The sequence below is a fragment of the Neltuma alba genome, unplaced genomic scaffold, assembly GCF_004799145.2.
Source record: "Neltuma alba isolate B1F8T4 unplaced genomic scaffold, ASM479914v2 tig00005418_pilon, whole genome shotgun sequence".
Taxonomy (NCBI): Eukaryota; Viridiplantae; Streptophyta; class Magnoliopsida; order Fabales; family Fabaceae; genus Neltuma; species Neltuma alba.
The window spans coordinates 2,669-27,986 of NW_021634103.1; the positions used below are offsets into that span (position 1 = coordinate 2,669).

The following is a 25,318-nucleotide window of genomic DNA, read 5'->3' on the forward strand; positions in this document are numbered from 1 at the left end:
ATTTCAAAGCCAGGGAAAGGAAAGAGCATTAAATTTAGCAGAGATTCACGCGCGGCTGATATTAGAACCATATTTTAAAAAGATTATCTTGTAAAGCAGGCTGTGTTATGTTGCCTTCATTCCCTTAATCCCTTCATGCATATTAGATTCGAGATAACCTAGTTTCTACATGGCCAAGCCTGCAACCAAACGGTGCTATTACCTTTTGTTCAACAAACTTGCATAAAAAAAAAATGATGCTAATTAAACGACATAACATTACACGAACAATGAGAAAACAATACACGTGGAGGATTCTGTCTTGAGACTACCGTGTTAACTCTGAAAATAGTCCCTAATATAACATTATCCTCGCAAATTTCATGAAGGTTTTGAAGACAAAGGCAATATAGAACATTTATCGGCTTCACTGGTAGCTCTGTTTCTCAACTCTAAGACCTTTTTGTGACAGTTAGAGTGCAATGATGCTACAAAAGTTGGACTTGCGGCAGGCCGGTATTCAGGGTAGAGGCGGCCGGACCGGTATCGAACCCCACACGCATTGCATAGGTTTTGGGGCCCATGGGTCCCTCCCTCCACTGGGGGGTCTTTGTAACCTGACAATGCGTGCATTTTCTGGGGATGATTGACTCCTGCAATGATGATCTCTTCCTATTAATATGACAAGAGGGAACAGAGAGATCCTTTTTTGTCAGCTTCTCTTTTGGACCGTACGATGGTTTCCAAGTAAGGAATGTTTCAAAATCTGATTCAGCAGCAGCTGCCATTCGAGGTTTTGGGAAAGCTTGTGAAGAAGAGATGAAAGGAACTGAGAACAGAGGGCTGAGGCTTGAGAGAGGACGGCGTTTACTGCGAGCTCGCTTTCGGATGACAGGCTGATCAAAGGCATTCTCGCCTGATGAAGAACTACTGCTTTCAAAAACAGAGACTGGACTGTAGATTTGGAATTGGAGGAAATCCTTGCTGTGGGACGAGACTTTTGGATTGGGAATGCTTTTGACATACGTCACTTTACTAGTCTCTGACGCTCCTCCTATTGGCGAAATCTCAGAATGCTGCAATGCCAAATAATTAAATACGCAAGAAAACAAAAGAAAAATGATCAAATGCAACATAAATAAGAAAGTAATTTATCTGGAAATCAATGGATGTAACCCAGGAAAAAAAAAAAAATAGTGATGAGCCAAAGAGGAACCTAGTATAAATTCTTCCAACATTTGCACGTATATCCCCAGAGCTAATCACAAGAGAGGAAAGCTAGCGTTCTAAAAGCAGACATGCTAAAGCTAGTTCTTTCTCATTCCTTTTTTCCCCCCGCCTAAGAACATTGACCAACAAATACTATATGCCAGGACAAGTAGCTTCAGCAGCCAGGATAGCAGTAGTTAGACATCACCATCGTGTTTCTACATCCTATTCTTGTTCAAAACCTATAAATTCCAACTCTAGGTACATGAAGGATCAGTGCTGGAGGCAGGGGGTCACAACTTCTCCGGGACATTCTGAGGCAGTTTAAGATGAAAGCAAGCAACCGTTTACTTGCGTAAAGGTACCCCTTGAAAACGCAGTTAGAAACAGCTAGCTTGCAACAAAAGGTTTCCTGATTATCCTCCCTGTAAGTAATACAGGAAAACTGAATCCCTAATACTTGAATCTCCCCAATGTTTCCTTCCTAAATTACACCAACATCACTCTGTGAATCTATTTTCTTGTGCAGGCAGGATTTTGATGAATAGTTACCCTGACTGCTACCAAGAGGTCACTTCAGCAAAGGGTTGAGTTATAGGATGTTATGTCAGTAAAACCACCTATAGGTTACCAATAAGTCTTTCTGACAATCTCTATTCATCTCTGCTTGCGGTAAAGTTCCTACACAAAATCATTCTAATCTTTCTCAGATTCACAATATAGAAATGAAAGTATTCCAATCAAATGTTCTACTATTGATGTGGATATTCAATGACAAGAACTGTCATTACCTGAAACTGAATGAGTCCTTCAAATTGCTACATCACTACATTCATCTCGTTTCAGTTTCAGATAACACAAGTCTGTACGTAATTAAGTCACCAAACACTAGCACACCGCATTCAAATAAACACAGGACTTCATCTGAACATAACTGCAAGGCAAGGAACAATATGCCAGAAAATAACACTAAAAGAAGGGGAGAAAACTCACAGAAGTAGAGAGCCTCTCAAGTTTTGGATTGCCTTTCCGAGTTTTATCATGCAGCTCAGAGGGCAACCCGGAGAGAACATCTAAATATGGCTCGTCAAGGCGTTTGAATTGGGCATCCCAATCTTCTTCCATAGCATTAGGTTCCACATCTTCCAGCGGGAAGTCAAAAAATTTGATGACATCATCAAAAATTTCATCCGGCAAGCCATTAAAACTCTTGTCAAAAAACCAAGAATCCTTCATGTTACTGGTACCCTGTTTCAAAATATTATCATTATACAGAAAAGAAGATCAAAGACAGATGCTGTTACTTTATGCTCATATTTGGTAGAAAAAACTCAAGAAAGAGATAAGAAGAATAACGCATCTTTGTTTAAAAGTCTAATTAGGTGGCACATAACAACAAAGGTAGCAAAGAATCAAGGGAACGCTATCTCACACGGTTGGAATTCTCATGTAATTAGTTAGTGAAAATGAGATTTACGCTTGAAACATGGTTTTACAATATACAGCAATGGAGACTAGGTAAAATTTTATCCACAAGTTCATGCTTCTGGAGTGAGGATTTACCCAAAAAAAGGACTTCCAAGTTCCAACCGTGAGTATCCTACAATCAGTAAGTTATTTAGGTGATAGGAATTACTAGAAACAAACTAGGCTCGTATCATATGCCAATAGCCCAATACCACTCACGGAAAACATCAATTTGACAGGTCATGTCATAAGCAAAGCAACCATCACAATCCTTACCCCCTCTAACAAAGGGCAGCTCATAAAGAAAATTGCCTTTTCAGTACCACATGTCATATCCCCAGCACACCATTTAGTTGCAGAGAAAATGTAGCAGAAGTGATTAAAAACCATATTCAGAAAATTATATTATTTTCAAATGTAATAGGCCGTAGATGCTGGAAGCTGGGGTTCAATATTCATTCTCATCCCATATATGCCCAATTAGAGGTTAACGCAAGCCAATAATGTAAAACCCCCCTTTTCATTTCTTTCCCCATTCCTCCATTTACGACAAATATACAAGAGAAAAATGAACTGCATGCAGCTGAACTCCCAGGGATACAGCGTAACCAAAAGAGCTAGAGAGAATGTGAAAATACAACGAGACTATCATAGAAATTAACTCAAATGCACCTACAGAATAACATGAAAGAAAATACTCTAATTAAAGAGAGAGAGAGAGAGAGAGAGAGATATGGTAGAACTTTGAACAAGACCTCTGAAACGGAATCTTCAGCGAAAGACAGTAGAGAAGCGCATTGCCAGGTGTGCAGAGGAGGTCACGGCAAAGTCAGAAAAGGTTCTTCACAGGAAACAACAGAAAACTCATTCCCGCAGGGAAGGATGGGGATAGAGTGAGGATTAAATGTTAAAAAGAAAATTCAGGCAAAAAAAATGTCAAAAAGAAAAGATTTTTTTTTTCTTTGTTTGAATTTGATAAAATTAGGAATGCATTTTGTGCCGCTACGATGCAGAAGCCCTCATCTTGGTCTCTGCGATATCCACCGTTCATTTCCAAGAGACGACGCAGAAAATGTTCCCCTGTTCTTTTTAAGTTTTAAACCCAAGACAAAAGTGAATATGATGTTTTTAAGCGGGATATTTTGGAAACATTCATTATTGAAATTTCATTTATCCATGGCAGTAACTTGGATGCATATGTTGCCCGGAGTTAGAAGGCAATAACTCTAATACTTAATATATAACCTATTCAATTAATTTGAGATTTAAATAAATAATTAACTATAATAAATATGACATAATCCCTCTAAATTATATATATTTAATAATATTATATTATATATTAATTTATAAGTTAAGTAAAATAGTTTTAAAAAACAATAAATATGAGAAACAAAATATATTGAAATTTTATATTTAGTATCAAATATAACCTATAAAAATTTTTCACAAAAATTATATAATAACAGATAATTATTATTTTTCCATAGAGGGCTAATAATAATATAAATTTTTTTGTCCTTATTTTGTGGCCAAAAATAATTTTTTTATAATAACAATAATGATTTTTACTAAATTAAAACTATGTTGTATGTATAGAGTTTAAAAAACAAGCCGCATTTTTATAATTTAGGAATAACATAACCTTTCATAATTTTTACGTTCTATATATGTTGATAAAATATTCGTATGCTTTGAATAATGAATAGTTACCTTTAAATTTTTACGTTACATAAATATTGATGAATTTACATATGTGCATAATACACTATAGTAATAACAACTTGACATGAATTGTATTTTTTTTTTGGGGCCATCGATATGAATCATATATTTGTTACTTATAAATTTTAAAATATAACTCATTAAAAAATGTAATGAAGAAATAAAGATGGCTGTTCAAATGAGAAGGCAATGAGCATAAGATGTGGATCTATGCACATTATTATTAATTATTGAAGACCAATAGATAGATCTGCAAAAAGGAAAAACAAATAATACTTATTTTGAATGTTTGTGTCATACACATGTATGATTGAGGCGTCACCGGCGGTGCCCACAGGATGAATGAGAATTATTGATTTGGCAATGCCCTGTTTGTTATATAAATATATTTAAAGAATCTCTTACATTGCCACTGGCCGTTTGGCCGAGTGGCGTGGGTGTGTGTTGGATGCGTGTGTTGCGGATTCAATCCTGCCCTGATATAATCCAAAAAAAAAAAAAAATCTCTTCCATTGGTTTTTTGAAAAGAATGTTCAAGAAATACCGAAAAGAAAAGCAATGTAGATTGTAACTTTTGGACCCCAAACGAGAAAAGCAAGGTAGAAAGGCCGCACAGTTTTAAAAATCATTTTGTGATGAATATAAGTTCAAAGAAAAAGCCCAATCTAAAAAATTAGCTTCTTAAAAAGAAAAACCCTTTTAAGTTTATAAATCACACCACACTTGTGAGGTTTCATAATGTATTCCTTTCCTTTTCAACATCATCTTCACCAGGAAGGCCATTTCTTTCTTTCCATCTTCCGTTGAAATCCCATTACAAGTTAAGGAAAAAAAAAAAAAAAAAGGAGAGTCAGAGCCAGCTTACCAAACAGGTATGGTGATTTCTCACTCCCCCGACTCCCCATTCGGGTATACCAAACGCATCCTAACAATTCTCAGGGATTGGAATTTAAGGTGGGGCCACCGTGTTTGGTGATACGCCAAGAGATAAGTGAGGAGTCCATTGTGCGAAAGTTGGGCAGTTGGCCACTTGGGTGACCTCCGCCCATATCAACTCTCAAATCATTCGCTCCCCTTTTTCAATGCATGAACAAATTTCGTTTCTGAGGATAAATCTCTCCCAGAAAAGAATTTAATAACCTTTGACTTCGTCGTTCAATGCACCTCACACTGCTTCTTTCAACTGGTTTTAGTCGGTCTCACGTAAAAGCAGTCTATCCGATCAGAGATTGTGGAGAATTGCCTGTTTTCATTTAAATGAAACCTTTTTTTTAAAAAAAATATATCTTGCCTATTGTTTTTATAATGTCACAGTGAAAAAGTAAACTGCGAATATCACCAAAGACAGATGAAATTTGCATTCAGGCTATGTGGCACTGAATCATTGGAGCCCTCACCAATCTGGCACGTGAAACTTGATATATCTGATCTCTCATACCTCCCGAAGGTACATAACAATGACAAGCCGTATCCCAATGTTTACTTTCTGATGTTTAGTATTGAATAACATTTATATCTTAGCCTTCAACATTCTTCTTCTCATATTTACAATAAGAAAGAACAAGAGGAGGAAGGCGAAAGGGATTACCGAAGGAAGGAGCTTCCAGTTCACCAAGCTTGACATGCTTTCCCATCTTTCCTGCAATATACAACAAAGGAATCAAATAACCGACAGCTCCACCATGTTAAGATCCACTTTAACTAATAGAGTCTCCCAAGAGGAAAATCATTCTAAAGTATTATTTATCAAAGCGAAAAACAGTTCAATTCTTTTCTCCCAACTAGAGGCGACTAGAGACTGATATAGAAATGATGTGATATTTCGGCAGACCATCAAATATAGTTTTGGCATCACATTGCATTGTCCCAATTGAATTTTTGTATAAAAAATGCAAAATTCATCGGTTATTCCAGATCATGCCTTCACGTTGTGAATGTGCATGTCTGCTAATTTTGCTTCAGCAAACTACTCCTACAATTTAAGTAGTCTTGAGGCCTTCCTTATTTTCATCCCCATTAGATATCTTTTAAAGTGCATTCTTTGAGAACCATTCCTTGCCCCGACTCAGGTTTTCAGTTTTCACAAGACAAGTTCAATAACCTATTTTCTGGTTTACAGATGCTCTAGTCTAAAATGTTGCGCAGAAGACCCTGAATGGAAATGGGAAGAAGTTTTAATTATTCATTAGTAGTGGCCCCTAACCGTGTTCATTGAACTTCGCTCTCTATATATATATATATGAAGCTTTCAGTTGCTTCATTTCAAACAAATTCTGAAGTATATCAAACTTCATAAAGCAAATAAAGGGAGAACAAGGAGAAGCAACCATGATGACGCAGTCAATTAGATGAGGTGCACCAGATTTTGCAGTATACTGCCTTCAATCAAATTAACGAGTTTGTTCTTTCCATATTACGCATTTACTACCGAACAATAGAACCCTTCTCGTGGGATAAAACTACTTCACACAATGCACATATTATCCAACTGTGAGACTAATGCACTCAAACATCCGAACCCTGAAGAGATTGTACCTCAGTGAATTTCTGTAATACATTTTTGTGTTGATTGGAGAAAAGCTCTCTTGCATATTCATAGAGTTCTAAGTCAAGGTCATTAAGAAATCGTATCTGCTGAAGAACCTCATCAGAAACCTGAAGGCGTGCCTGGAAAATACAAATGCCATTAGAAAGAGGCACATTACAATTTGCGAGTCAACAAGCCAGAAGCAGGCCATAGAAAATTTCACCTAAGTACAGATAATATATATTTTCATCCAGCCTGAAATACAAGAACTGCCTGCCCATGCCAGAAATGCATATCCTAGGTGACTATTAGATGTCTAAATCCTCTCAGAGTGAACCAAGCAGGAATAGCTACTCATGCGGACAGAATGGTTAACAGTGCACCAAATGATGCCATGCACCTCTGACACTAATAAACTTACCTTTGTTGAAAATTTCACTGGAGATATTCTCTTCAAAGAAAAGGTGCGCCGTTGACTTTGGGCCTTCCGTAAACTAGAAACACAGTCTTCATAAGCTTCCATGAGGTCTCCCACAGTCATCTAAAATCAATCGACAATTCACATAATTGTTACTCAAGACAAGAAACAGATAATATCTGGCACGTCCACCAATAAAACTAAACTATGCAAACAGGCCTACTTTTGATTCTGTTGCTTCGTTTGAAGGAGTCTCACTGGCTCTGCTGTCTAAGGTGTGATTCTGTCTTGAAGTAAGACACGTAGTAAGAAAGTTTTCCTGATTTAAACTTCATTGACTAGGTATCTTTGTGGAAGGAGATGCTTCTTACCTGATGTTCGTAGTTATCAGGTCCAGAATTTGACAGTGAACTATGCCCTGTAATACAAGTACGTGATCAATGCCATGTCACCAAACAGATCTAGCAAAATATATATTAAGGACTAGAAATGTCAACATCCAAACGTCCCCCAATTTTCAATGCAAGAGAAGATACTTGATAAACCCACCCCGATCATCCTAGACCCCGTGATGTGCATAGGCATATCCAAGTGCATGTGGGATTTAGGGTGCTTTAATCATGCTCCAAATACTGTAACATGTCATATGACTGCCTGACAAATCACACTAACCTGTGTTATCAACACCAGTCACGCTAGTATTTGGTTCTCTCAGCTGTGATATCACCTGAGCACCAACAACATTTGCAAAAATTGTGGCAGATTCTTTGTGCTCCTCAGTCAGACCAACGTATAACATATCATCTAACCTCTTCTGCAAGAATTACAAACATATGTCATAAATGCAATAACAGGAACCCAGGAAGTGGTGATTGTTTATATGGTGCCAAAAGCAAAATTCACAACCTACGCAACCTTTTTATTACCTTTGCAACTTGAAGCACATACTTGCCAAGAATCTTATACTTCTGTACACAATGGCGCACTTCATGTGATTCTGCTATATAAGAATTGTTTGTCAAACCTGCAACCTGTCAATTGAACAGTCCACCAAGACAATTGAAATGAAAACTTGGTTACATGAAATGCTAACATCAATGAAGTTTTGGAAATTCCAGAATTCAACTCATTGAAATATATTTGAGGGGTTAAATTCACATGATATAACATATATAACTAAAATCATCAACTCTCCATGCCTGCAATGTTAGCCAAGCATTATGCTAGTTGCCTATTGTATACAGGGTGAGAATTTATCCACTTAAATATTGGAAGAAGGTTTTTACATGCCATCCAACTCAAATTCCTTGGCATATAAGAGTACAAGACACATAACTGAGAGTGGTTAGTCGTGATTAGTTCAACAACAAAGTTGGTAACAATAAAGGAGTTTTGCACCCGCAATGGCGCCTGAGCAGAAGTTAAGATTCCAAGTGATGTATTCCCATAAAATCACTGTTTAAGAAAGCAGTATAACTAACGTTGTAGTTGGAAAATTCATAATCTATAAGAAATCAAGGATGACAACAGTGATAAAGAAACACATACTAGTACCTGGAACGTGGCTCCGTTATGTACAATATCCTCAGCCACAGGATGATTAATGAATTCATGCAATGGCATTGCAAATTCTTCCATGTCATAGGAATCATTGCTCTTAGTGATAGGTAGTCCCCTACTTTGCCTCAGACCCCTCTGTCTCACAAAATGAAGAATACATCACTTAACAAAACCGGAAATTGCATCCAATTAGAAGTTCACACATTAACAGACAACATGGCGTCACGAAGTAGAATTAAATTACTCCATAAATGCATTTATCTCCCCTTTATTTGGGTACCCTAATGACCGATATTTCCATCTTCAAAAGTACATGAGTCCGTCCAAAATCATGCCAAAAAAGGCAAGTCATCAACTTCAAGAGATACCCAATCAGGATGTTCATAATTACTCTTTCCAAATAAAATCCGGGCCACACATTCATAGATTATGATTATCATAAATAGGCAGGATTATCCATTTTATATCATATCCTCAATATATTTGTCTTCCATATAACCATTTTCATTTGGTAAATCCTGCAAAGATAGCAATCAATCATAGTCCAACAGTAATCATACTACTACCTCCGGTCCTAATTATAAGACTTCGTAAACTACAAACAAGGTCTTATAATTAGGACCGTAGGTAGTATAAAATTTCACAAAAAGATCCACTCACAGAACAAAATCCCCTTGCAGAACGGCCATATATTCAATTACAATAGTAAGGCCCTTTTATTTTCATAACCTCAGGAGAAATTGGTAAAGTGGTGTGTCAATGTTTCAGTTCACATTTGCCCCATATACAAAAGATCCAATGTGAAATGGCTCTTGTATTTATCTTAATTCACCAACAGATTTAACACCCAATACGGAGGTTACTATATTAGGTCCCTAATTCATGGGGATCATCAGCAGAGAAACAGAAAAAGGAAAGAGATAGAACCATTCTAATCCCAACTTCCTTTGCCAATGATCAGCGCTTAACAGAAAGAAGAGAAAAAGCCATCAGCTATCAATGATCTCAATAATAATCATTTTCAGAAAAGAAAATGTAGATGTTTAGATGCTAATTCTCTTACTAGTTGCCACATCATTTACTATTTGCCAAATCCGATGCCTTGAATTTATCAACTTAGGAAGCCTGTATATTTATGTGTCTGCATAGATAACCTTCATCAACCCCTAAGTATCAAGTTCATATGTTACAGTAAAACAATGTACTTCTTAATCAGATAAGCTTGCATGTATAAGACGGGAAAGAATATATACCAAGTGGTAACATCCAGAAATACAAGGAAACGAGGAACATACCCTATCAAATAGGTCTTTCCTCATCCATGGGACCAGATACTTCCAGGGCCAGATATCAAGCGTGCTTACTCCTTTAGTCCTAGAGCGCATGAGTCCAGCAATACGAGTTGCAGATGTCAAGTTTGGGTGGACCAAAAATCTAGCCGCAACCTCTACTGCAAATTCATAAGTACTAAAAACACGACTAATAGGATCCCTAAGTACGGTAACCACAGAAGTTCTCTCCCTTGGAAGTTTTGAAGTGATGCTAAAGTCATCATGCGTAACTAAAAGCCTGCAGTTAGGTTTGCTGCAAATTTACGAAAATAATAGCAAGCAATTGATAAGTAACGTTTGACAGATTATTTAATGGATTTCGCACGCAGGACATGGGATCAACATTAGAATAATACTATGGTTGAAAGGCTGTGGCTTTCAACAAGTTGATATGCTGAAGATGATATACATACAATTTAAAATGAAGTGTTAATGTTTTGTTCAGTAAATATTCTATAGAATAGAAGCTGTTATATAATAAAAGCCTATTATATTAGTTACACTTACTGGAAAATAATAGCCTATGAAAGTATTAACCTAAATGATATTTTAAATTTATAATGTCTATTTTATCATGTTATCTTATTGCATGGACTTTTCCAATGGCATTACATAGTTTTAGTGTAAGATAAAAAGTTAGAAGGAACCTTGGATCAAAGCGCAGCTTATCATAAGAACGAGGGCACTCAAGAGAGCCGGGATACAACTTCTTCAAGAAACTGCAGATACAACATACCACCAGAAGCATTGATCAATGAGTTTATCATGATGCAGGTCTTATCTTTTTCCGATACATAACTGGAACTCTATCGAATTACCAGTGAAAATATGTGCGTCCTCCTGTTCTTGGAACGTGGAGGAAAAATAGTAAATCTCTTAGTGTGTGTTTATCCTCTCTGGTTTCTTTGTCAAGTGAAGAGTATGCCCAATTTCTAACAGCTCTTTCGCAACGTCCAAAATCATGTTTTGTGAAAGAGGCATTCACTAGAAGAAAACAATAACATTAAAAAGAAAAGAAAAGAAAAGAAAATCTAGAGACTAAACATGAAAATGTGATACCTAGCGCAACAAGCATCAGCAACACACAAAATTTTAGAGTACGATCCATCCACAAAGCTCCTACTCCTGTTAGAGCCAATCGACGTGAAAGAAAAATACCGAAAGGAACCAACAAATGAATAAATAGATAAATGCAATTAATTACAAGCCAATTGCAGGTTAAGGGAAGAGCTGCTACCTAAAAATCGTTAGACCTCATAATGATTCCCCATAATGAAAATCCCAGTCAAACACATTCCTACTTCAGCTCAAGAAACCTTTCCCCCCTCTACTTCCTGGTAACTCCTTTCCGAACCCAAACCAACGCAACAATAAAACTAAAAAAAGCCCAACCAAACACCAGTGGCTAAAGGAGCACCATATGCATATAACAGCCAGAAATGGTGAGGCAAGAATGCGATGGATTCAATGAAGCAGCCAGAATACTTTCCAGTTTCATGAATATGAAAAGATTGTAATACATTGTACGAGACCAAGATAACATGGCTGAAACAATAAACTAAATAAACCAACGACAAGAACAGAGCACGAAATGAAACACACAGACACGCACCAATTCGAGGAAAAGAAATACACGAATCAAAGCAACTAATGGACCTACCTGTATTAGACTTAGGATCTCGTGCTCATAAATTCCAAAACAATGTTGGGACTTCAGTAGAGAGACCTCACAGTCAGTTTGGACCCACCAACAACACCCCTTGCAGCACAGATACTGAAAGTCTCTGTCCTGAAATTTCTCACCAACCAATGTAAAGTTCGAGAATTTTCCCGGGAAAGAGAATGACCCTAGATTTTATAGGGACTTCTTCCTCGGGAGCTGGTTGCTTTAATAGCGATGTTGGAGACTGAAGTTCCGTCTGGCCTCATGGACGAAAAGAAGCTGGGAAGGATTTCCCAACTCTCAAATCGCGGGACCAAACGGGGAAAAAAGAAAACTTTGTAGACGAAGGGCATAATTTTCTGATTAAATCCTTATTATCAATATTAATGTTGATTAGTAGTATTCTATAAAATCCACAGAAGGTCTCCTTTTGTTTTTCCCATTTTCTTTTTTCATTTTTCCCATTCAAAACAGCATAGCGTACATTGAATTGAACTGTTTTTAATTTTGATCCCATGCCATGCCGTGAACAAATTTTAAAGTATGAAGAGCAAGTGTTAGCCCAAAAAGTATAGAGAGGAAAGATCATAATAATATTTAAAATTTGTGTATATAGCTCTTTATTGTTGTTTATTTTAGAATTACCCTTCAATGGGATTATTTGAATCAATATATTTATGTTTATTTCAGCATCTCGTTCTTATCCCAACCACTTTGAGACGAGACAATCCTATCTCAAAAGTTTTTGAGACAGGATGAAATTGTTTGGAGACAAAACAGGATGTGGGACAGAGGTGTCCTGTCCCGGTCCTGATCCAATGTATTATCTTTATTTTTAGTTGTTATGTATTTATTTTATTTACCACTATAATAGTATTTTGGCAATAATATTTATCAATTATTATTCTTTATTTGTTTATAAATTGTTTTTATATGAGTTACATGATATTCTTTGTAGTGAATATTTTAGGCTTGTTTATATTTCATCTTCAAGATTACAAGAGACACTTTTTCTTTGTTATTGTTTTCTCATTGTTATCTATTTTTCTTATATAATTTCTATTATAAATTTTTACACTTCTTATTTAGTTAGTTTTCAAATAAAAAAATCTTCAAAAAAAAAAAAGAGATGGGACGTTGGGACATTGGGACGGGACGAGATATAAGACGAAAAAGTCATCCTATCCTGATTATCAGGATGGGATTGGGATGAGGTCGTTCTTATCTCATTCTGTCCCTTAAACACCCTCTAATATTTTTGTACAAAATAAGTGTTGCCAAGTCCATAAAAAGAGGGAAAAAGTGTTATAAATAGTTAAATACAATTCGCAGAATCGGCGTGGCGGAGGAGTCATGACTTTTGGTTAGTGATGAGGGCATACTTTTTTCATTTTATTAATTTTTTCCGAATATACTGTTTAAATAAAATATGATTCACTCTAAGATTAAGTTAATTGACATTAACTCAACAATATTTTTACTTCTTTACTAAAAATATAGAAATATAATCAAATATATAACAAAAATAAGGGTTAATTTAAATTTTAATTCTTCAAATTTGTCCTGATTTTGGTTTTATTTCCTTAAGTTTCGAATTATAATTTTTGGTTCCTTAACTTTCTTTTTATATGTAACACCAATTCCTATAATCTAATAAATTTTTTTATTATTTTGCCCATTTAGAGACCAAAACTTCTATAATTTAAAATTTAAAGGATCAAAACTAAAATAAGAATAAATTTAAAGAACCAAAGATTATATTAACGTACAAGAGAATTGCATTTGTGGAGATAATGAAATAGTGGACAAATAATTTAATCTGATATAACCTTTTATTTAACTGAGATGTCAGGAATACTAGTACAAAATCAAAGAGTTTTGATAGGTATATAATACATTTTTATTTTTAATTACTTAAAAATAATAATCAAGCATATCATTAGCCTAACTTAATTGTTTTGTTATAATTTAAAAGAAACTTTAATTCTAAGTTATAAATTCTTGGAAAAATGACAAAAAAAGACCCCCAAATTACTAAAATGACGCAGAGATCACCTGAATAAGTAAAATTACCATGAAGGACCCAGTCTCATATTGTAAATATGAAATCTTGGCGAAATGTCTGAAATACCCCTCAGTCAAATTGTAATTTGGTCTATTGAAGTTGTCATCCGCTAAAGTAAACTTGTTATTTTCTATAGTCAACTTATCATTTGGCATACCTTCAATCAAGTTGTGATTTGATCTACTGAAATTGTTATCCGTTAAAGTGAACTTGTCATTTCTTATAGTCAACTTGTCATTTGACTGAGGGACATTTCAGACATTTCATCAAGATTTCATATTTACAATATGAGATTGGGTCCCTCACGGTAATTTTCCTTATTCAGGTGACCTCTGCGTAATTTCAGTAATTCAGAGATCTTTATTTGTGATTTTCCCTAAATTCTTTTGTTTTAATTTATTATATCCGACACAACTAGAAATACTGGCCCACTAATATATCCTAAAAATCGCTCCGAACGTCATTTAAGTCAACTGTAGTCGGAGAGTCGATATCCCCCCCGGCTCCAATGTACAATAATACAAGGGGAAATTTCACTGTAGGACTGCAGAAGACAATTAATTTCAAAGAGCTCCTAAAACTTTCTGAAATTTCACTGCAGGATCAAGGGGGCAAACTGATATTAATTTCACAAAGAAAATGACCCTACTGCCCCTCATGTGAACAAGTATGGGAGAACCCATTTGCAAGTGAGGTTAGATAATTTACAACATGTATAGATATATTTACAATTAAAATTAGTCCATTTACATATTACCTTCTTCACCTGAAGAATGTGTCTGGGTGAACAAGTGTGGGACAGCCCATTTGCAAGTGGGACTAGACAATTTGCAACATACATATATTTATTTACAATTGGAATTAATCCATTTACATGTCACTTCCTTCACCTGAAAAAGGTTTCTGTGAGTGAACAAGTGTGGGAACGCCCATTTGCAAGTGGAATTAGTCAATTTGCAACATACATACATTTATTTACAATTAGAATTAGTCCATTTACATATCACCTCATTCACCTGAAAAAGGTGCCTGTGAGTGAATAAGTGTGAGAGAGCCCATTTGCAAGTGGGACTAGTCAATTTACAACATACATACCTTTATTTACAACTGAAATTAGTCCATTTACATGTCACCCTGCAATAAGTATTATGAGGGGCAATAGTGTCATTTTCTTTGTGGAATTAATATCAGTTTGCCCCCTTGGTCCTGCAGTGAAGTTTCAGAAAGTTTTGGGAGCTCTTTGAAATTAATTATCTTCTGCAGTCCTACAGTGAAATTTTCCCATAATACAAAGCCTTTTCTTACAAATAATTCATCACAATTGCCTGTTCAAAACAGTCCTAAGATCATAACAACGTAGTAATTGCACGGTAAAAAAAAAAACATAATTGCACCATTCTTTACATTACACTTCAATCATAGTTGCCAGATTTATTAAAAAGGAAGAATACCCAAAAAAAACTGAAAATTGTGATGATTCAGGCACCTACTATTTCAAAATCTCAAGAGAAAAAATACTTTCTGATATGGTATTTTACAAATATAGTTAAATGACTAAAATCTCAGTCTAAATACTTAACATATATTATTTTGTTATTCAACATTTATCATTGCTAATTCATAACTTGTTAATAAATAATTTGTTATTGTCAATATATTTCTTGTCATTTGTTATTCAACACTTTCTATTATCAATTCACAACTTGTTAATAAACTTTTTTAAAATAAAAACAGTTCAGTTATTTAACTACATTTATAAAATATCAACTGAAAAACTACTTCCTTCCCTGAGATTTTAAAGTATTAAATGCCTAAATTAAAATTTCACAATTTCGGGATTTTTCGTCATTTTTCCCTATTAAAATTACAACGAACAAAGATAACAGCCACTAAGAGTTCGAATTAAATGGGTTCAAAAAATTGATTGAGTTCGTTAAGCTTGAGAAACATTGTGGAATGTATAAATTTTTATGGAACAATTGGAATCTAGTGTTTAAAATGTATATTTTAATTTGTTGGGTTTAAGATAAATTATTTTTAAAACAAAAAAAAAACCAAAGAAATCCAAGTATGTTTGAGACTATGAATTTGTCCTAATAATCTCTACTCTCAAAATACTAAGTGCAAGGAGAGTAAGAATATCGATGCTGAGACAAGAATAAAATCATCTATACCGCATTTGAAATATAAACTTCTACCAAACCAGTGTAGCGTATAGATATTACAAATAGCATTCCCCCATCTTACCAAAGCTTTGGCAATACAGCCCGCCGCAAGACTCAATCCGATTGAATGAAATAATGGCTTCTAGTAATTTATCATCAGAGAAAATAATCTATTTTTTCCCCCTTAAAAAATTTTTTAATTTCAATTATGAAATTAATCAATTATATACATATTGCGATCCAAAAAAAAAAAATTCATGGCTTCAAGCTGACGGATTTGGAGGCATCAAGATGGTTAAGACGACAGGTTCCAAGAAGATACTCAGGGAGCTCCTCGCGCGTGTTTCCCTGAGCAAAATATACAGGCCGTTACGGCATGATCATGACATAGCAAAAGAAAGACAATCCAGAAGACAGCAACATTATAATTACAGAAGCACAGATTTGACCAAATTTTTCTACCCCCACGAAATTCGCAAGAGATTAGTCAGACCTCAGAACATCGGTGAATTTACAGTGATGGTGTTACCTGTACTAAAAATGCCATCTCAATAACCAGATTGTTGAGGTAGCCCAGTACAAGACTCACAACGCCTCTCGCAACAGTTGATGACCCAATATCAACTCCAAGCTGAAATTGTTGGCATGAATTTAAAACATAGAATGTGAGATGATTCGAGGTTATATGTCTAGTGCATAACCCCTTGGGCTGTGTAATGTTCTATGCGTACCGCATCAAGACAGGGAAAACATTCGCAAATTCTAGCTCTAAATAATGAATATCTTCATTTAATGATGAACTAATCATTTTGAGTATTTATTAACGCATAATTACCTCCAAGTAGTTCTTTCCCCGGAAATAATTGATTTCCAGAGCTTGACCAATAAGGCATGCCTTCTTCCCCACACTCTGCTTTACTATCCATGAACCCTGAAAGCAGGATCGTCATGACTCATTCCATGGGAAAGACAGATGAAAAAAGAATGTGAAGTTTTCCTCTTAAACAAAGGATGCTGCAATAAAATCTCTTTAAACGATTTCTTATGTCACAGTATAGGACCACTGTGAAAAAGAAATCTAACGAAGAGCAACACCACAAATTGAGTAACTGGATAGAACTAAGCCAAAAATGGAGTCTAGGAAGAAAATAAAGCACATTCCCATTGAACGAATTTTTTTTTTTTTTTTTTTAAACAAAACCTAGGGGCATGATAGAGGCCCCAGAGAATTCCAACATGATTTGAGATTTAAGTTACGCAGATTCATGCAATTGTAAAGCTTGATGCATCATTAACTGTTTTTGTTTACATTGCAATATGATGGAAAGAAGAGAATGTATATCTTCAAGCTTCTATATATACAAGAGCTATTTGACTGCAAACGAGTAGATTGTACCAGTATGACATTTGCTAACCTTGGAGATGTATGGTATAAGTTTAAATCTTGAATTCCTAAAAGCGTCATCACCCTTGACAAAACTCTCTAGCAAAGGAGAATCTTCAATAGGGGCACTCATCATGTAGTATAGTGCAAGGTTATATGTCGTAGAACCTGGAACCTGGTCAAAAGAAACAGCCCAATTAGTGTTATAGCAGCAAAAATATATTAAGAAATATATATATGTATATATAAATCGTAACTAACCTGAATATTTACAATGAAGAAGAATTCAGGTCTACCCTGTGTAGCATATTTCTGCAAGTAAAAGCTTGATCAAGTTGGTCTTCTTTTAATGTAAACCACAAGCTGCTAATGTAGAGCTCAACATTACCAACATCAAGAACCAGAAAATAGAGTTGGTAATATGGGTTGAACCCGCAGGTCCAACCCGCCAACCCGCCAAAAATAGCAGGTTAGGTTTGGCCAAAAGCCAACCCACCAGTAAACGAGCTTTTTTAACCCGTACCACCTGGCCTATAACCCATCACAGGTTAGCCTGCGGGTGCATTTATTATTTTTTATTTTTAAACTTTTTTAATTATTATTATGTTATTATATATTATATTCTATCTAAAAAATTTTAAAAAATACTTATATAATTTATTTGGTGCTTTCAATCAAATACTTTCAAGAAAAAACAAAAATTTTATTATTATTTTTGGATATTGTATAAAAAATAATAATAATAAAAATAAATAAGTGTTAGCGGGTTGGCAGGCTAACCCACCAACCCGCCTTCAAACAAGCCTTTTTAGCCTGACCCGCTACGGGCTCAACTTGCCACAAGTCAACCCGTACCCCACAGGTTGGCCTATATTGCCAGCCCTACCAGAAAAACAAGGTGAAAGTCAACCTGCACAATGCTCCCAGGACGACCACCAAGATCATCTTCCCTTTTGTCAGATCTAAGCCAATCTGCACCAACCATTTGCATCAAGGTTCCCTTTGCTTTAACCTATTCATTAGCACCACCAAGAGGTAAGTACAACACAAAGCTATGGTCCTTCAAAGAGTCATTTCACCTCTAGTTTGAAAGAACGCAGAAGTTTGAGAATAGGAATGATGTCAACAACAGAACCAAGAATGGTCATTATCTTTAATTAAAGCATCTGAACTGTGTAGATATATAAGATAGACAAAATCTGGCACTTGACTGCCCTACGAGAGTCAAGTAACAATATGGATAACAGTAAAACAAAATGCGCAAGGGGACAACTTGGCCACAACAGCAATGCACCGAGTGCTTTTCCGCCTAATATTTTAATTAGCAATGCATCGTTGCCACATGTACCTTCAGACGGTCTTCCAGATAATTTTTTCCACGAATCAAGAAAGTAGAAGGATCTGCTTCCATCCAACTGGAAAGTACAGTACATGTAGGATCTTTTGGAAGTGTGGAACCATAGGAGCAAGGGACACTTTCTTCCCTGATCATCTCTTGCAAGTCCACATAGCCCCTCTTTTGAACTGCAATACATTACCTCTTGGCATTGTTAATCATTGAAGAAAACCATATATAATGGTGATATGCAATCAAAAGTAATACTAGTCACCTGCGAGGTCATGCAATCTTTTCACAAAACTAGCAGCAGTTGATAATTTGGGATGACGACTTTCCTGAGATTCTCAGATTCACAAGAACAAACGGAGACATATCAAGCAAATTGCGAAATTAACATCACTCTGAACAAAATGACATGATCCCAAAGAATATCAAGGAGGAATAGGGTGAGGACGGAGGGGAATCCAACAAAATAAAACTGTTGAGTGAATTGCATGCATTATGAGACACGCAATTAAAATATGATCAGTTGTGCAGCAACAGTTTGAATCTCACCATGCTGAGCATCTTTGCAATAAACACCCAGTGAGTCTCAACAAGATAAAAAGCTAAAATGCAAGACTAAACAAAAATGCGTAAAATCACATATAAGCCATCTAAGAACAGATAAAAAACTGAGATAATAAGATGAAGAGAATTGGGGAGAAACAAACAATTACACAACTGCAGTTAAATTGAAAGACCGGCTATTGTAATTACTTTTCAGAAAACGACCAAATAAGACGTGCTATTGCAAGGAAGTCACCACATTTCTCTCTGCCTAAGACAACGTGGTGAATGAAAAGGCCCTCCTGTATCAGCCCTAGAGATTGAGATTTAAAAATATTTTAAGAAATTCACATGGTTTTAGGCATGGAAATAAGAAAGAAAGAAGCTCGGAACAAATATTAATAAGATGCAACAATGATGCATGTTGGGAGTATCTGAAGAATTCATTTTCTAGTTTTTAATAGTCATACAGATTAGTGGGCAACTCGAAACAAATAGTTGGGTGGCTTAAGTCTTGTTTTCAAAAAAATAAAAAATTAGAACTATCAAATCTCTGACTATTATACAAGTTCATGGTTTAGAATAAAAATAAGAACTAACAATTAGTGTCATTTGACAGTCCATTGATGCCAATGTTTTACTTTCAGTAAAGCCAAGCAATATTTTCTAAATGATCCTGCAGATATTCCAGATCGATAACAATTAATGGCATTTGACAGCCCATTTTATAGCATTGATTAACCATTACCAAATGCATATTGACGGAAATATGATGATAAATATCAGGATTAAATATGAATCACATCAGGGACATGATTTCATCATTTTTTTCAATGTTCAGTAGAACAAAATTATTTCTAAATAGCTTTTTACCTGGAGCTTCTTGTGATTACAATCTGGTGTCCATCCATTTTCTGAATCATCACAATCCGATGGTTCTGGAACGTCAAAAAATTCATCATCTGCGTCATTTAGACTAACAAGGCTTGCATGCTCTGATTGTGTTTGATCCACTTCCCCATCCGTGTCAGCATAAGTTTTCTCACTTTCTGTCTGTGTTTGGATATTGAAGTTGTTGTCCCCTTCCTTCAGAGGGAGCCTGACTCTTCTTGTCAACTCTCCAGATGAACAATCAGAGGAAGAACAATTTCCTTTTCTCGCTCTATATAACTCCCTCAGAGCTGCAAATGCAAGAGGAATAAACAATTAAAACACAATCTTAATCCTCCAAATTTGGATATGGGGTATCCAGTTATATATAATGAACAAAAGTAACGTGTAAGAAAAATTTATAGACAAGAAACAACCAGCAACTCTCCCAAGCATTTGAATAGTTATGGAACGGGCTGCCGAAGTTTTTAGATAAGACTTCCAGAATTTCCAATCAATAGCAAGCATATGCTTTACAACAGATTGCTTTCCTTTGTTCACTGGTGATATAACATAACCTCCACCTGAAATAGAATATGCAGGTTGTCATTCCCAACTGCTTTAATTCAACATAATTCACATAGGACATCTCGAGAAACTCCAAAGACACCAAAGATTTAAAAGGACAAATTCAGACATCCTCAAGTTTACATAATTGGATAAGATGGTGACAATGGTGATTATCATTGAAAACCATTTAAAACTGAGCACAATACAAGAAAATAATATGGCACAGAAATATTAACAAATTTTATTGTTCAAGCATACATTACTTTTAAGGCAGGCACGGACATAGCCTCTCTGAGGGGGACACTTCTTGTGAAACACAGAATGGTATAGGATAACTGTGACAAGGAAAACCAAAAATAAATGAATAAATTACTTGCATTCAAATAGCATATGTTCTCAAACTTTACATATATATTCAATCAAATTTTTCCACAAATAAAAACTACCATAAGTTCCATCATCTTCTCTCCTCCAATAACGTCGCAACAATAGATCTCTCCGTTTCATTCCCCTATGAAGCATGATACAACAAGAATAAAACTTCTACTAAGAAAAGACAAGGTTATGGCCTCAAATCAAGTATGGGCACATATAATGAAAGCTTGGGTGTTACCAAGGCAACCAATCACTATATAGCTGCTTGTGAATAATGTCAGTGTGACCATCCAAGTGCTCAACCACACTCCCCTTGAAGAAACAGAAATCCCATCTGCAGTTAAATATATAATGGTAATAGTGACGACCTTAATAATATGGCTAAGCAAAACAAGCCTGACAACCAACGTTCAAAAGATAGTGTGCACTGCAGTTTTGCGTTCACAGTCACCAATCAACATGAGCATAATACTCAGTACTGACTCTTTCACAACGAAACAAAACTATGTCTAATTGTTTGTATTTATTATTTGGGCTTGCCTGAATTCTCACATGTAATAATATATAATGGTAGTAATGACGACCTCAATAATATGGCTATGCAAAACAAGCCTGACAACCAAGGTTCAAAAGATTGTTTGGACTTCAGTTTTGCCTTCACAGTCGCTGATCAACATGATCATACTACTCAGTACTGACTCTTTCACAACGTAACAAAACTATGTCTAATTGTTTGCATTTATTATTTGCGCTTGATTGAATTCTCACATGTAATCATATATAGCCACACTAGTTTCATAAGCAAGGCCCTTTATTTTGTATTTGGCTATGGGCATAATGATCGACAAGAAAGCACATTCGACCTCCTTTCATTGTCATCTTTGGAATTCCAACAAATATGACCTCCATAAAGTAAAATTGTGCAAAAGTGAGATGTTGAGGATACATGAAATAACTGCTGCTTCACGCTTAAAAATTTGAGTTCAAAAGTGATAACAAGAAAAATACGGACATTACCCTAAGATCGCATGTCTGCATACCAACTCAAAGTTGCTTTCAAATTACAAAGCATCCCATCAATATAACATTATATCTCCTTGTTAAAGACGATGGGAGAATTAAGGGTTGAATGGAAAGGAAGAATAAAAATTTCCACTGCAAGATTATCACATGCGCTTAATGGACTTACTCTGATCTTGAAGGACCAAGTGACATAAGTGTTCGGAAAATGGCTTCAGAAGTCCCATCAACCACACCAACGGCCATTATTGCAGGGTGATCATCCCACTTCTGGAGATAAGACCATATTCAATAACTCGAATTTTTTTATAAAGCAATTAGTGAACAGAAAATTTGCCAACCTTCCCATGTGAATCTCTATCTTTTGCTTCCTTAAATAGTCGCAAACCTGCATAACACCCGTGAATATGTATGCATAATTTTAACTGCCTCAATCCGCAAAAGCTGAATTATAACTTTTACCGTTTTGGCAACCAAAGATTATCCAGGGTGAAGGAGCAACAACATCAGATGTCATGGGATCCAAATTTGTAGAAGAAAAAAGAGTCCAGTCTAAAGAATTGGAGCGGCTTTTCCTGCTAGAACCACCTAATCTGTAAACATAGAAACACCAGTAGTATTAAGGGTTATGCAATAAAAATATCAAGATGACGTCACAAGCGAATAATAATTCAAAGTTGTCATTTCAGACGTCTTGAAATTTTCCATTCAGGACGTGTTTTGCACATTGCATGTAAAATTCAGTTGCTTTACCTAAATGACTGCCATCTCCTCTTAGAGCAAGCTACAGGAATATCACCAAGATCAGGAGCACGCTGCACACATTCATAGCAAAAGTTTCTATTTTTAACAAAGAAGATTCATTTTGGACTTGAAAGCTTGTGAAATCTTGTACCTTTAACGATGCTTCCTGAAAGGATTGAATCCATCTTGCTGCTTCTTCAGGGCGGCTTGCTCCTAACTATAACATGCACATTATAAGATTTAGCTTTAAAATTTCAAATAAAAAATTTTTAGCCTAATAGTGATCTCACCTTTAATTGGTCACTGTGATTTGAGGTGTTGTAAAGAGTAAATATGAAGAATACCTGCAATTGTGCAAAGAATTACTATTAAGCATATGTCAATAGTGCGTATTGATTTGAACAGAAAGTGGAGACAAATATCATCATTAAACCACAAAGAAATAATGCTTATACTTTTCTGTTAATGCTTTCCCTTCCATTGTCTGTGACTCGTATGCAAGAATCTACAACAGCACTTCTAAGAGGATCCTGACAAACAGTTTTAAGAAGAAAAAAAGGTTTCACTTCCTCAAACTTATCAAGTAGAACAAAAACTTAATTATAACACCTCATATAAAAGGTCGATATCAAATTTAGTAGTCTGCACCTTCATTTTCAAACATGGATAATGAAGTATTGGTACTAAAGTCAAATTTTTCAGTTTATATTAAGATAACGATGAGGATTGAGAAATACATGAAAAGTAGCTGGTTGATGTCATGACGAGAAAATATCATGTAATTACTCTCTGGAATCAAACTCCTGTGCAAACAGAGCAAGCATAACTCTCTCACCAAAAAAGCAAAAAATGAGTAAGCCTGACTCAACTTCTGCAAGATTTTTGTTTGCCTTACTCGGCCATTGTCAGACATCGTCTTAGGGGATAGATTGATATGAGGGCTCCCAAAGTAGGCTCAAAACTTCAGAATTTGACATGCGATTATCTTAGTCTTATCATCTAGGGTTATTGTAGACAGATGCATGTACAGGCATGAGTGTACAGCATTGGCACCCAAGGTGTTTTGGGGACATAAGAACCTTATATATAAAACAAGAATAACATGTCCCTCTGATTTTTGTTTTGTCACAGAGACAGGTTTTATGAACCGATTACATCGTTTCCCTCTGAAATGAATGACAGTCTTACCAAAAATGAAAATCTCAAAAGCCAATTCAATATATCTTGCATGCAGTTCTGAATAAACCAAAACAAAATGATCCAATCACTCAGCCATGCGCGCGCGCGCGCGCATGCGTGTTCTCTTCTAGTCAGCCAGTCAACTTATAATAATTAGTGTCCAACAAGAAGCAGCAGCCCCCGGTCGAACAATCTAATGCTAGTGGAAAGAAAAAATTATAACATTTGCTAACAAAGCCGCGAAAACTAAATGATATTATGTTTAGAAAATTGGTTCAGCTTCATTAGCGTTTCAGCAAGAATCGAAACTCCCGGAGTCCGAGCAATGGGCAGGATCAAAGAAGAAAGCAAGGATATATCGAAGAGGAGGATGAACCTCATTGCTTGAACTGGGAACAGATTTGAAACTCTTAAGAAGGTGGCCGTCGAGGACGAAGTAGCGTTTTCGCGAGAACTGCAATCCAAAGCGGTTAGAGCGTATACGATACAACCAACCCTCCATTCTTCCATCATTTTGGGGAGTACTCATTCTTAGAAACCCTCACGCTCAGAAGACCCGCTTCTGATATCTCTTTCCAGAAATTCTCAGTCAAGATTCAAGCAGAACTAGATTGCGATCTTCCTTCCCGGGTTTTTCAGTATTCAGAAGTGAAGACAATCATTAATATAAACTGGGTGATGAAGGAGATATCGATCCTCTGATCCCAGCCAAGGGATTCAGAGAATCGGTCGGGCGTATTGCAGAAGGAGTAGTGGCACCTCTTTGGAATTGCAGGTGAAATGTGAAAATCTCTCCCTCCGAAATTTTGCTGTGGCGCGTGGAAAGCCTTGAGGTTGAGGCGCAGCTCAATTGATTCGCATATGAGACAAAGATCGCCCGTCAAGTAATCACGCGACGAAATGACATTATTATCCTTCCCTTCTTGCATCGTATGTCGCCACTTGCCCCCTTACCATCCCCTTGTTCATTTATTTTATTTATAATAATAATAATCTTTCAATCTAGATTTAGGTTAGAGCCAAAAAACAATTTTAGATTTAGATTTTATTTTATATGCTCTATTTTTATTAACATCAGCATAATAAGCAAAAAGATAACACTTAATACTTTTCCGATCATAAATATAAAATTTATTTTATAATACAAATTACATTATAAAATAAGTTATATATTTAAAA

The 25,318-nt window shown here is 35.7% G+C and overlaps 2 protein-coding genes and 1 pseudogene across 8 annotated transcripts; all 3 read right to left on the minus strand.

Moving 5' to 3' along the window:
• Positions 1–223: 223 nt before the first annotated feature.
• On the minus strand, positions 224–3,487 carry LOC114747708 (GATA transcription factor 11-like; annotated as a pseudogene).
• A 2,135-nt stretch (positions 3,488–5,622) lies between these two features.
• Positions 5,623–12,143, minus strand: LOC114747707 (protein-tyrosine sulfotransferase-like). Of its 5 annotated transcripts, none has more exons than XM_028936052.1 (14): positions 11,877–12,142; positions 11,276–11,341; positions 11,035–11,200; positions 10,864–10,935; positions 10,181–10,469; positions 8,880–9,020; positions 8,252–8,356; positions 7,998–8,139; positions 7,697–7,743; positions 7,549–7,608; positions 7,329–7,448; positions 6,916–7,047; positions 5,969–6,019; positions 5,623–5,818 (listed from the first exon to the last, which is right to left on the minus strand). In XM_028936052.1, exons 2-14 carry the CDS (start codon positions 11,322–11,324, stop codon positions 5,813–5,815), a joined length of 1,380 nt encoding a protein of 459 aa, XP_028791885.1. In that variant the 5' UTR covers positions 11,325–11,341; positions 11,877–12,142; the 3' UTR covers positions 5,623–5,812. The 5 variants fall into 5 exon arrangements, with proteins under 5 accessions (XP_028791885.1, XP_028791883.1, XP_028791882.1 ...); XM_028936050.1 differs by adding an exon at positions 11,454–11,592 and having other exon boundaries at positions 5,783–6,019; positions 11,276–11,335; positions 11,877–12,143; XM_028936049.1 differs by adding an exon at positions 11,454–11,592 and having other exon boundaries at positions 5,783–6,019; positions 11,877–12,143.
• A 4,012-nt stretch (positions 12,144–16,155) lies between these two features.
• LOC114747709 (protein ENHANCED DISEASE RESISTANCE 2-like) lies at positions 16,156–24,969 on the minus strand. 3 transcript variants are annotated; one of them, XM_028936053.1, is made up of 21 exons: positions 24,516–24,969; positions 23,416–23,490; positions 23,251–23,304; positions 23,112–23,177; positions 22,970–23,031; positions 22,679–22,809; positions 22,558–22,604; positions 22,386–22,486; positions 21,435–21,530; positions 21,268–21,332; positions 21,085–21,156; positions 20,689–20,835; positions 20,255–20,562; positions 19,104–19,167; positions 18,842–19,017; positions 18,404–18,505; positions 17,755–17,805; positions 17,525–17,668; positions 16,945–17,040; positions 16,639–16,740; positions 16,156–16,457 (listed from the first exon to the last, which is right to left on the minus strand). In XM_028936053.1, exons 1-21 carry the CDS (start codon positions 24,666–24,668, stop codon positions 16,365–16,367), a joined length of 2,205 nt encoding a protein of 734 aa, XP_028791886.1. In that variant the 5' UTR covers positions 24,669–24,969; the 3' UTR covers positions 16,156–16,364. The 3 variants fall into 3 exon arrangements, with proteins under 3 accessions (XP_028791886.1, XP_028791887.1, XP_028791888.1); XM_028936054.1 differs by lacking the exon at positions 23,416–23,490; XM_028936055.1 differs by lacking the exon at positions 24,516–24,969 and having other exon boundaries at positions 22,970–23,000.
• Between the last annotated feature and the right edge of the window lie 349 nt (positions 24,970–25,318).